This window comes from Mustela nivalis (assembly GCF_964662115.1).
Source record: "Mustela nivalis genome assembly, chromosome: X".
NCBI classification, from domain to species: Eukaryota; Metazoa; Chordata; class Mammalia; order Carnivora; family Mustelidae; genus Mustela; species Mustela nivalis.
Window position 1 is genome coordinate 55,270,682 of NC_139040.1, and position 13,606 is coordinate 55,284,287.

A 13,606-nucleotide genomic window follows, 5' to 3' on the forward strand; every position below is an offset into this window, starting at 1 on the left:
CTTTCTAGGTACCATAGCTTCTGAAACCAATTTCTACCAGTCACCAAGCTACCACTGAAGCAGCCCTGTTAGTGTTTGGAAGCCTACAAAACAAGAAGGTATCCACTAGCTTGAGGGCCAGGTTTAATGGTGTGGTTTATTTAACTAGGAGTTCTTTGCAAAGACTTAGACTGGAGTCCAGGATTTATAGTAACACCACTCCCCCAGCCCCATCAATTTTATTCCAACATTTTATGATGAAAATTTTCAAATCTACAGCAATGTTAAGAGAATTTCAGTATGAGAATTTGTATATCTACAACCTAGATTCTACAACGAACATCTTCATATATTACTTGCTTAATCATGTATTTACCCAGATATTTATTTCTCTTTCCGTCTGTTCATCTTTCTTAAGAATTTCATAGTAAATTCCAAATATCAGTACAATTTCCCCTAAATATCTTGGCATGCCTATCATTAAGAGTTTAATATTTAGTTATAGCCTTTTTTTTGTTGTAAAATTTACATACAGTGAAGTGCCCAAATTTTAAGTGCTCAGTAGCTGAGTTTTGATAAATGATAAATCTGAATAACCCAAATCCCTATCAAGATATAGATTATATTATAACACCCTCTTTTTTTCTGCCCAGATTATTCCCTCTTGACTTCTATAGTTTCTGACTTAAAGGTAAGAAAAAGGCTTTGTTAGTACTTCCAGGAAAAATAGGGATCAGTGTTTAATTATGTATCAGCAGATTTCTCTTCTCCATTGCCAAAAGTGCCTTGTGTTTTAAATTGTATGTGAATGTATTAAAACAGGATACTGAGTAAGTAACTTACCGTTTCAGTTTTTAAATAATAATTTTGGAAAATACTGTATTAGGTATAAATACCTTTTATCTATTTAGTTAACTATTTTATAAGGCAAACCTCTAGTTCAATGAAATATAAGGGCATATGCAATAGAAACATAACTGAGAAAGACAAAGGAACTGGAGGTGAGATGGGAAAAAATCACATAAATAATAATGTAATATAACATGTATTAATATGTGACTGGTTAAAATATGTATTATGTATATCTAACATCATGAGATATCACAGTCTGTACTGACAACAGTGGCCAGTCATTTATTCAAGAATAAGCACATATTAGGAATTATACATTACACATTACATTAGGAAATACACATTAAATTCCTCTTATTGTTGGTCTTGGGTGTTCATTATTTTATTTTTAATGCTTTTATGCCTGGTAAATATCTCTTATTTGCCTTATTTTTAGAGTGCTATAGCATATTTTAATTTATATCAATATATTTAAAATATTATATAAATTTGAAACTATTTGCTTGCATATTATGAGGAGTAACATACAAATGTATTTCTAATAAAATAATTCTGATCTCAAGAGGAGAAGCTGTGACAAAAGTAAGCTGTGATATTTTTCATGACAAAAAGATACGGCAAACATGCAGTCATTTGCATACCATTTCTGAAATACTGCATACTGGCTTTGTCAGTGCTGGTAAGTCCATTTCAAGGATGTTGCCCTTAGTCCATTAGTTTGGATAATGAGCCCTATAAAGTACATTTATAACTTGTGGCTCTGTAAGGAGATGGATTCTAATTTTCATCCTTTTATCTAGACACATTGAAAGAAGGTCAATGGGGGGGTTCCATATAATTCATTGTCCTAACACATATCACATGACAGAGACCTGATAGTGTCTATGCATAAGTGTTTTCCCTATTTAGAAATAGCACTTGAAAGAAATATTTTTGTGATCATCCTTTGAAGTAAAGTAGAAACTTATTAAAAGAAGCTTTATCCCTCCTTTTTTACTCATTTAAAACATTATCACATGTGTGACCAGATGGCTATTCTTGAACAAAAGAGAAAGCAACACTTAACAAAAATAAAAAGGCTTTAGTGACTTTTACAGACTGTGATGATATAACAAGATACTTAATCAACTTTACTCTCCTTTTCTTAGATCTGTTAAGGGGAAAAAATCCTGTTTTCTAAACAAAAGAAATGCTTCTATGTTCCTAAACATTAGAAAGCTTATGCTTATACTGTAATACTTATACTAACTTAATTCTTATTAATGGTATTCAAAATAAATATTTAAATTTTATGCTTGTAGCTTAAAGATTTCACGGTAGCAAAAAGAATATATAATCTATAATTTAGTGTCAGTTTTATGTCAAAATGTGAAATCTTATACTGTTTTGAAGTTTGTCTTCCAAGAAATTGGTTTCAGATTCAAAATTGTAGATGACTATGTTTATTTTTCAGTTGTGTAATCATTAATGAGAAATTTTGTCTCCTATGTTTTTCTTCTTTATAGATGTAAAGCAATCATAGATCAGTTTGGTCAGAGAATAATCTCTAAGCATTTCCTTGTGGAGGACAGTTACTTTTCTGAGAACACATGCTCACATGTACAATACCGGTAAGTCAACCCTCCACTGTCCAAGGAAAGGTGAAACATTGGAAAATTTATCTGTGTGATTATATTGACACTTCTGTATGACTGTGTTCTTCAAGTTAGTTGCAAATGTGTACTAAACCAAAGACATATCCAATATCTATCTATATATATGTATATAGATAGATGTATATACATATATATCCAGAGTCTGGTTGTAGGGGAGGCATCTAATTTTGACTCCACTGCATCCGCTGGGGTTGGTCTGCAGGTCACATATCCGCCTTTCCTTTTTTTTTCCCCAAGATTTTATTTATTTGAGAGAGCAAGAGAAAGCATGTGCATGCACACACACAAGCAGGAAGAGGGGCAGAAGGAGAGGGAGAAGCAGACTCCCTGCTGAGCAAGGAGCCCCATGCAAGATCATGACCTAAGGAGAAGGCAGACTCTTTTTTTTGTATTTTCATTTTTTTAATTAACATACAATGTATTATTTGTTTGAGGAGTACATGTCTGTGATTCATCAGTCTTACACAGTTCACAGTGCCCACCATAGCATATACCCTCCCCAAAGTCCCATCACCCAGCCACCCCATCCCTCCCACCCCTCTTAACTCCAGCAACCCTCAGTTTGTTTCCTGAGATTAACAGTCTCTTTTGGTTTGTCTCCCTCTCTGATTTTGTCTTGTTTCATTTTTTCCTCTCTTCCCCTATGATCCTCTGTCTTGTTTCTCAAATTCCACATATTAGTGAAATCATGTAATTGTCTTTCTCTGATTTGCTTTGCTTAGCATAATACCCTCTAGTTCAATCCATGTCATTGCCAATGTCAAGATTTCATTTTTTGATGGCTGCATAGTATTCTATTTTATACACACACACACATATATATACATACACACATATATATACCACATCTTCTTTATTCATTCATCTGTTGATGGATATCTAGTCTCTTTCCATAGTTTGGCTATTGTGGACATTACTGCTGTAAACATTCGGGTGCAGATGCCTCTTCATATCACTACATTTGTATCTTTGAGGTAAATACCCAGTAGTGCAATTGCTGGGTCATAGGGTAGCTCTGTTTTCAGTTTTTTGGGGAACCTTCATGCTGTTTTCCAGAGTGGCTGCACCAGCTTGCATTCCCACCAACAGTGTAGGAGGGTTTCCCTTTCTCTGAAACCTCACCAACATCTATTGTTTCCTGACTTGTTAATTTTAGCCATTCTGACTGGTGTGAGGTAGTATCTCATTGAGGTTTTGGTTTGTATTTCCCTGATGCTGAGTGATAGTGAGCACTTTCTCATGTGTCTGCTGGCCATTTGGATGTCTTCTTTGTAGAAATGTCTGTTCATATCTTCTGCCCATTTCTTGATTGGATTATGTGTGTTTTGGGTGTTGAGTTTGATAAGTTCTTTATAGATTTTGGATAGTAATCCTTTATCTGATATGTCATTTGCACATATCTTCTCCCATTATGTTGGTTGTCTTTTGGTTTTGTTGACTAGACTCTTAGCTACCCAGATGCCCTCACAATATCCTCCCTTCAATAAGCCAAGAAAAGATTAAAGCAGAGCTTGGCTTGGCTTGATGAGGCAACACTTTTATCATGACTTAAATCTTTGAAATATACCTTCTTATAGTTATATAACTATAAATGAAACTTACCTGTGGAAAATCACTGATTAACTGTTTTGTGCATTACAGGCAGATCTCCAGGTCAGTCCTGATTACAGATAGATCTGTACTAAAAACGGATTCAGATCAACAGGTAATTTTAGTCCTGTACTTTTTAATAAATGTTGCTAACCTAATCTACATGGTATTATGTATAAATTAATATTGGTGAAATAAAATTATTAAACTGTATGCACTAATGCATTTAATGCAATTTTTAAAAAATTTTATTTATTTATTTGACAGAGATCACAAGTAGGCAGAGAGGCAGGCAGAGAGAGATGGGGAGGCAGGCTCCCCACTGAGCAGAGAGCCCAATACAGGGCTCGATCCCAGGACCTTGGGATCGTGAACTGAGCTGAAGGCAGAGGCTCAACCCGCTGAGCCACCCAGGCGCCCCTTAATGCATTTTTTAAAAAATACATAATGTCAATTCTGTAATAATCTTAGCTTCTTAAGTATTTCCTTCCAGCAGGACAAATACATTTTTTATAATATTTTTATTCTATGAAAGTTGGACTAAATCCTAGTTTTTGACAGCTATTCTGTGAAGTTGAAAATACATTGTTTTGGGAAGAAAAAGAGAATCCCCAGAGAGAATACATTTAAAACTCTTAGATGGGGGCACCTGGGTGGCTCCGTGGGTTAAAGCCTCTGCCTTCGGCGTAGATCATGATCCCAGGGTCCTGGGATCGAGCCCCGCATTGGGCTCTCTGCTCAGTGGGGAGCCTGCTTCCTCCTCTCTCTCTCTGCCTGCCTCTCTGCCTACTTGTGATCTGTCTGTCAAATAAATAAATTAAAAAAAAATCTTTAAAACTCTTAGAGGAAAAGGCTTTATGGTAACCAACCCTAGAATAGTGGTGGTAAGCTCACCATTAGGCCTGGTGTGAATGAGTACCAGCATACATTTCTGGTTCTGTTTCCTCATCACCATTGTTCCTTTCAGTACCCTCTTCTTTTCCTTACTGATATGTCATTTGTACATATCTTCCTTACTATAGGAATGTCTTTATACCTATGGTTTTTCCTCAGTCTGAATTCTTAAAAGAAGTAGACCAACCCCCTTCTCCTAATCATATTACACAGTAACTGATAAAATCAGCTTACTTAGTATGACTCTGAGACCTTTTCTATATGCTACTGCTAAAAATAGGTTCCCAAAATTCCTTAAGTTAGAAGATTTTTGGTATATAAAACAAATGTTTGCTATACATATGAGCATAAATAATTCACTTTAATCATTCAGTAAACAATGAATGTCTTTTACATGCCATCCAGTGTGCTGATGTCTGAAGACAGTGCTAACCATGATATCATCTCTGCCCTCATAGCTTGCAGTCTGGAAGATACAGATATAGATAGATAAATAATAGCTATAGTTAAGCATGGCAGGTGTGAGCAAGGACTGCTACAGCAGCTATTGTGGTGCTCATCTCACTGTCCTGTAGTTGCCAGTTAACTTGTCTGTGTATTTCAATAAACTCTAAGCCTTGTGAGTGTGTTCAAGAATGACAGGGAGGCATTAAAGTGAGTAGAAAATATTAAGACAGTTCTGTAGAAGCGGAACTGTGAAGAGTAGGACAGAGGAAGTGATTGCTGAAGAGAGATGTGGAAGTGAATAGGGCTTTTCTTGAAAAGATATTGTCTATATTTCAGCTGATGCAGTGGAGCTAGTAGAGAGGTAAGGAAAGGCTGAAGATACAAAGAGAAAAGGAAGACAATTAATGCAGCAAGGTCCAGGTAAAGGCTGGAGAGGTTGGGATTCAGAGAACAGGTAAAAAGCATTGCCCTTAGATGGGATGTAAGACACCTTCAAATAAGAGGGTGAATGTGGGACTGTTTGTAGGTCTGAGGGTTCCCATCTGATAGGATCCACTTACTCTTTTTTTTTTTTAAGTTTTAATTTATTTGACAGTGAGCAAGAGAGAGAAAAGGAACAGGGTTGGGGGGGCGCAGAGAGAGAAGGGGAAGCAGACTCCTTGCTGAGCTGGGAGTCTGGCTCAGGACTCAATCCCGGGATGCCAGGATTAGGACCCAAGTCAAGGGCAGCCACTTAACCAACTGAGCCAACCTGGTGCCCCTCCATTTACTCTTTAAATTACAAAGTGAGGTTATCTCCTGAGAATGAGCACATAAGAGTGCTTAACAAGTCAAAGCTCAAGGAAGGGTATATATAGTAATAACCGTGAAGAGTTGGAGAGTGACCTGTCTCATGGTCAAATGGCTGGCTGCACAGCATTAATGGCCCAGTTGAGTCTGGAGGTTATGGGTATACAGTGGCATTAATCTGGCCCTATTCTTTCAGCTTTTCCATTCTCACCCTCACCCAGTCTACTCACTGACTTGTTAAGAGACCTATGATTCCTTGTCCTCTCTTTTTCCTCCAAGTTTCCCAGCTTCCTTCTGTCCTCTTCCTTTTCCATGTCCTAGACCCCATGGTTAATCTTCTCAACTGTCCTTCCCCAATACCTTCAATTCCCATGTAGCCATGTTCTTCCACTGTGCCCACAGAGGATAACCCTGTCCCTAGATGAGACTATAATCTATATTTGGATTATAGTCGGATACTTGAGCAAACCACACAACCAGACAGACTGGCACTGCCACAGAGTCAGGGTTGCCAGCCTCATTCATCTGGACCCTCAATGCTTATTACCAGTTAGTTTTTCCACTGACCTCACACGGCTCCCTCTCCCTTTCCCCTCAGTGCCTAATCCAAATCTTTACTATTTTACCCACCTTCTCTCAGCTCTTTCACCTCACCCCCACTTCACTGCGAAAAGCAGGGCCACCTACTAAGCACAGTGGCCCTTGACCTTCGCCCCAGCATGCACAACTCATGTACAAGTACCATGAGACTAATGAGGAGGCTCCCCTCCTTGTCTAAGGCCAGCAGTCCCTTTCACAGATGGTCTTGGCATGCACAAGCATACGTGCACGCACAAGCACACGTGCGCACGCACACACATGCACTCACACACACCCACCCTATATGTTTGCTCCCTCTCCTGTGTCTTCAGGCATTCCCTGCTAATGGTACCTTCCCCTTAACCTATACACATGTACTAGTACGTTCTGGTTCAAAAAAAAAATTAAAAAGACAAAAACAAGAAACAAATTCTCCTTTGACTTTGCCCCCATCTCTAATTGTATCCAGTCTCTCACCTGTTTTTGTCAGCATTTTCAAGACAATATCTATACTTGCCTCCTCCAGCTCTTTACCTCTCATTCATTTCTAGGCCTTTCTTCTATCTCCACATTGCTACCACAATTTTTCTTGCTAGGTTTTTAAAAGCTTTATAATGGTTAGGACCACAGGACGTTTTTTGGTTTTTGTCTATTGGTCTTTCATGGTACATTTAGCAATGTTGGTTATTCCCTTTTTGGGCTTCCATGATACTGCCCTCCTGGTTCTCCTCATGACTCTCTGGATATTCCCTCTCTGCTTCTTTTGTGGGTTCTGTCCTCCTCTTAAGTGTTGGGGCTCCTCAGGGTTCTTATTTCAGCCCACATTATCTCTTGCTCTGTGCGTACTTGCTGCTTGACTTCATATACTCTCATGATTCTAACTCTGCTTAAATGTTGGTGACAGCCATTTCTGTATCTCCCAGGAAAGCTGGCCAAACTTCCTGCTGGACACGTGTTTCAAAAGCACCTCAAACTGAACATACTCCAAGCTGAACTCACCATCTTCCCTCTCAAAACTACTCATCCAGTGCTCCCTGCCTTGATGAAAAGCACTGACAAACTTCTAGCTAACAACTTCTTCCTCTCATCTCTGCTATCTCCTGAGCCTCCAGGTCCTCTCATTGTACTTTCTAGAAGTTGCTACAATCTGTTTTTCTTCTAAGTCCTTATTCTCAGTGCTCTTGTTCTGGACCTCATTATTTTTGCCTTCTAACTTGTTCTGCCTTTCATCTTAACTCCTTCAGATCTAGCCTCCACAGAGCTATTAGAATGAGCAGTCTAAAATATACATTTGGTATGCTTTTCTTTGTTTCCTACATGTTTTTTTTCCTTTTTTTAAAATTTTGGAAGCATATGTAATGAGGCTTAAAGAGAGGAAAGAATAGGTGTAAGTTTAGATAAATTTTATGAAAGTGGTATTAGAGGATTAAGGGAATTCCCTTTTGATGGCTTTATTAATCTTTATGAGATTTAAGGCAGTACCTTCTCAGTTCAGGACACAGAAGGGGATTGCTGATTATAAACTTTTAAAAATTAGACTTGATGGTTATAGGAAACAAAAGAAATATAGGCATATCTCAGAGATACTGTGAGTGTAGTTCCAGACCACCGCAGTAAAGCAAATGTCACAGTAAACCAAGTCACGTGATTTTTTGGTTTCCCAGTGCATATATATAATAGTTATGTTTACACTATACTATAGTTTATTAAGTGTCCAGTATAGCATTATATCTAAAAAAATGAACTTAATTGAATACTTTTTATAAACAGTGCTAACCATCATCTGCACTTTTGGTGAATTGTAATCTTTTTTGCTTGTGGAGTGTCTTGTCTTGACGTTGATGGTTGCTGACTAATCAGGGTGGAGATTGTTAAAGGTTTGTGTGACTGTGACAGTTTCTTAAAATAAGACAACAATAATCTTTTCTGCATCAATTCACTCTTCTTTCATGAATGGTTTCTCTAGCATATAGTGCTTTTTGATGGCATTTTACCCACAGTAGAAATTCTTTGAAAATTGGAGTCAGTCCCATCAAAATCTGTTTTATCAACTAAGTTTATGTCATATCTAAATCTGTTGTTGTTGTTTCAACATTCTTCACAGCATCATTGTCAGAAGTAGATTCCATCTCAAGAAGTACTTTCTTTACTCATCCTTGAGTGGCAAGTCCTCATTTATTAAAGTTTTATCATGAGATTATATAGCCAGTTAGCCCCTTCTTCTTCAAGTTTCACTTCTAATTCCAGTTGCGTGGCTATTTCCACCACATCTGAAGTTACTTCCTCCACTGTAATTTTTTTTTTATTAACAAACTTTTTAAATTTTTTTTATTTATTTTTTTTTTAATTTTTTATTTTTTATAAACATGTATTTTTATCCCCAGGGGTACAGGTCTGTGAATCACCAGGTTTACACAATTCACAGCACTCACCAAAGCACATATCCTCCCCAATGTCCATAATCCCACCCCCTTCTCCCAACCCCCCTCCCCCCAGCAACCCTCAGTTTGTTTTGTGAGATTAAGAGTCACTTATGGTTTGTCTCCCTCCCAATTCCATCTTGTTTCATTGATTCTTCTTCTACCCACTTAAGCCCCCATGTTGTATCACCACTTCCTCGTATCAGGGAGATCACATGATAGTTGTCTTTCTCTGCTTGACTTATTTCGCTAAGCATGATACGCTCTAGTTCCATCCATGTTGTCGCAAATGGCAAGATTTGATTTCTTTTGATGGCTGCATAGTATTCCATTGTGTATATATACCACATCTTCTTGATCCATTCATCTGTTGATGGACATCTAGGTTCTTTCCATAGTTTGGCTATTGTGGACATTGCTGCTATAAACATTCGGGTGCATGTGCCCCTTTGGATCACTACATTTGTATCTTTAGGGTAAATACCCAATAGTGCAATTGCTGGGTCATAGGGCAGTTCTATTTTCAACATTTTGAGGAACCTCCATGCTGTTTTCCAGAGTGGCTGCACCAGCTTGCATTCCCACCAACAGTGTAGGAGGGTTCCCCTTTCGCCGCATCCTCGCCAGCATCTGTCATTTCCTGACTTGTTGATTTTAGCCATTCGGACTGGTGTGAGGTGATATCTCATTGTGGTTTTGATTTGTATTTCCCTGATGCCGAGTGATATGGAGCACTTTTTCATGTGTCTGTTGGCCATCTGGATGTCTTCTTTGCAGAAATGTCTGTTCATGTCCTCTGCCCATTTCTTGATTGGATTATTTGTTCCAGAGGCTCTCCACTGTAATCTTGAAACCCTCAAAGTCATTCATGAGGGTTGGAATCAGCTTCCACCAAACTCCTATTAATGTTGATATTTTGCCCTTTTCCTATGAATCATGAATGGTTTCAATGACATTCAGAATAGTGAATCCTTTCTAGAAGGTTTTCAGATTACTTTGCTCAGATCCATCAGAAGAATCACTATCTATGGCAAAGTCACAATTACTCCCGGATCCATAAGCTGCAGAAAATATGTTGTGTTAGCAGGCATGAGAACATTATTCTTGTACATCATCATCAGAACTCTTGGATGACCAGGTTCATTGTCAGTGAATATTCATATTTTAAAAGCAATCTTTTCTGAGCAGTAGGTCTCAACAGTGGCCTTAAAATACTCGTAAACTGTGTGTTATCATCCAGGCTTTGTTGTTCCATTTACAGAGCACAGGGAGAGTAGTAAATCTTAAAGGCCCTAGGATTATTTTAATGATAAATGAGCATTGCCTTCAACTTGAAGTTGCGGGCTGCATTAGCCTTTAACAAGAGAATCAGCCTGTCCTTTGAAACTTTGAAACCAGGTCTTGACTTTTCTCTAGCTATGAAAGCCCTAGATAACATCTTCTTCCGATAGAAGATTATTTGGTCTACCTGGAAAATTTGTACTTTAGTGTAGCCACATTCATGAATTATCTTAGTTACATTTTCTGGATAACTTGTTGCAGCTTCTGTGTCAGTATTTGGGATGTCAGCTTGCAATCCTTTATGGAAATGGCTTCTTCCCTTAAACCTAATGAGCCAACCTTAGCTAAGCTTCAAACTTTTCTGTAACTTTCCCACCTCTCTCAGCCTTCATAGAATTAAAAAGAGTTAGGGCCTAGCTCTGGATTAGGCTTTGGCTTAGGGAGTGTTTTAGCTAGTTTGATCGAGACCCCTTAAACTTCTCTCCATATAAGCAATATGGCGGTTTCCCTTTCTTATCATTCTTACGTTCATTGGAGTAGTACTTTTAATTTACTTCAAGAACTTTCCCTCTGCATTTACCACTTGGGTGTTTGGCACAAGAGACCTAGCTTTTGGCCTATCTTGGCTTTCAGTGTGCCTTTTTCACTAAGCTTAATTATTTCTAGCTTTTGATTTAGAATGGGAGATGTGTGACCCTCCTTTCCTTTGAATACTTAGAGGCCATTATAGGGTTATTAATTTGCCTAATTTCAGTAGCACTGTGTCTCAGGGAATAGGGAGGCCCCAGGAGAGGGTATAGACTGGGGAATGGTTGGTTGGTGGAACAGTCAGAACACACAAAACATTTATCAATTAAATTTGCTATTCTATTTGGGCACAGTTCATGGAGCCCCTAAACAATTACAATAATAACATCAAAGATATGTGATCCCAGATCACCATAACAAATATAATAATGAAAAGGTTTGTCATATTATGAGAATTAACCAAAATGTGACATGAAGTGAACAAAATGCTGTTGGAAAAAATCAACAGACTTGCTCAATGCAAGGTTGCTACAAGCCTTCAATTTTTTTTGATTTTTTAAATTTATTTATTTGACAGAGATCATAAGTAGACAGAGAGGCGGGGTGGGTGCGGGAAGCAGGCTCCCTGCTGAGCAGAGAGCCCTATGTGGGGCTTGGGGGCTTGATCCCAGAACCCTGAGATCATGACCTGAGCTGAAGGCAGAGGCTTTAACCCACTGAGCCACCCAGGCGCCCCAAGCCTTCAATTTGTAAGAGAAAAAAAAGTACATAGTATTTGCAGAGTGCAGTAAAGTGAAGTGCAATAAAATGTAGTATGCTTGAATTTCCATGTTGGTGCAGTCCCTAAGATACCTTTCCAGTTATGTGCATGTTTTTAGTCATATTCATTTGATAAGTATTGTACAACTAGATACATGTTTTTTTGGCTCTTCCCTTTAAAGTACAACATTCTATATCATGGACAGCCAGTAGAAAAAGGAAGTCAAGAGGAATATGGGGAACTCAGTTTTTGAGCCATATTAAACCCAAAAATGTACTTATGAGAAGTATGATAGTAATAGAATAGTCAGGGTTATCAAAAGAATTTCTGTTTTGAGAACTTGTAGGCCTTTCCTGTGTTGGGCTATCAGTGTGACATCAAAATATAGAGCTCATAAATAAAAGTATAAATAGGGTTTTACTTTTTGGCAAGTGTTTTATATGTGAGGGGATATAGTTTCCTCAGATTGAAGATTATTGAGAATTAATATTGAAACTTTAAGTTTTATAGAGAAACATTGACTGATGGTCATTTAAAGTTGTGAGTATAAAGCCATGTAATATATTAGTAGTGCCTATAGCATATCACATACTGCATATCAATAAACATTACTGAAAAACAATTTTCAACTTTACTGTAAATGCTGGGTTTCTAATTTTATTAATGGAGTCTTTAAATTAATTTGAAGACCTTCATTTTGAAACATTTTGGTATATAGTGCAGCTGTATTTTGGTATATGTTGATCTATTATTTCATTATCTTTGGGATTTGTAACATTTTAAGATTTTAGTACTCTATATCTGCTTTTAGCCATTATGAATAATCAAAATTGATATAATATCTGTTTTCAAATACTGAAGTATATATAATGCAGAAATAGTAAGTCATAAATGAATCCTTTGAAAATAAGTGAAGAATTAAATATTAAAGATATTTGAAGTATTTATTTTCTGAATTATATGAATGTAATATATATTATATATAAGTATATAAATAATGCAGATACTCGATGTTTGGACATATGTTCATGTTACATGTTTCAAATTCTGTTCTAAGTTAGACCCTTAAAAATTATTTTTTCATACATCAGTGGAGTTTGAAAAAGGACAACTCAATTTGAAAGTTAACTACACTCTAATGATAGAAGAATGAAAATGAGATCTACCAGCTATGTCTAATATTTTGTTTACACTTTTAGATTTCCATTTTGACAGTACCAGGAGAGGAACCAGGAACTTTTGCTGTTCGAGTCATTGAGTTGTGTCCTTCAACAATGACATGCATGAAAGGCACATGTAAGCACAGTAGAATCCATTTGTTTTGTATGCTTGTTTAGGAAGTAAAAGGGGGCAGCCACTGATAAAGTTGTCTGGGTTCTGGTTAGAGTTTTGCCATATATTTTTTATTCACATTCTTTGTTCACACATTTTATGTTTATAAAGTAAGTCATTTTATTGCTTTGCCTCTAATCATTTTTGTGGCTGGTTCTCCATAGGCATAATTTATAATCCTTCTAGTGAAAGAATTTCTGTGACTTTATAGTTCTTTCTGTAACTTTACTTAAGCTTATTAGAAACATACTTTCACAAAATTTATTTTCTTTACTGCTATTATTCTTCTTTGTTTTTCCTCAGAAATCTTAATCCAGTTTATGAACTTCTGCCATATGTAAATTCTCTATTTTTTTATGAGTCTAAAGTTCGGTAACACTTTATGTTCTTTTACCAATATGTATCAAAATTTCTGTCTCTAACACTGTCAGATACCATGCCTTGTAGAACATATTTCTCAAAGGTGTTTCACTAAATAGAAATCAGCAAGGATACGTTGG

At 37.1% G+C, this 13,606-nt stretch overlaps 1 protein-coding gene across 5 annotated transcripts in view; it reads left to right on the forward strand.

Moving 5' to 3' along the window:
- CHM (CHM Rab escort protein) overlaps positions 1 to 13,606 on the forward strand; it is a 239,583-nt gene that overhangs the window by 158,604 nt on the left and 67,373 nt on the right. For 4 of the 5 annotated variants that reach the window (XM_082715969.1, XM_082715970.1, XM_082715971.1 and 1 more), the window contains 3 exons: positions 2,337 to 2,441; positions 4,128 to 4,191; positions 12,974 to 13,070. In XM_082715969.1, the coding sequence (XP_082572095.1) occupies positions 2,337 to 2,441; positions 4,128 to 4,191; positions 12,974 to 13,070 (266 nt within the window). Of the gene's footprint in view, positions 1 to 632; positions 671 to 2,336; positions 2,442 to 4,127; positions 4,192 to 12,973; positions 13,071 to 13,606 lie in introns of all 5 variants that reach the window. The other variant, XR_014306871.1, reaches the window with a different exon arrangement.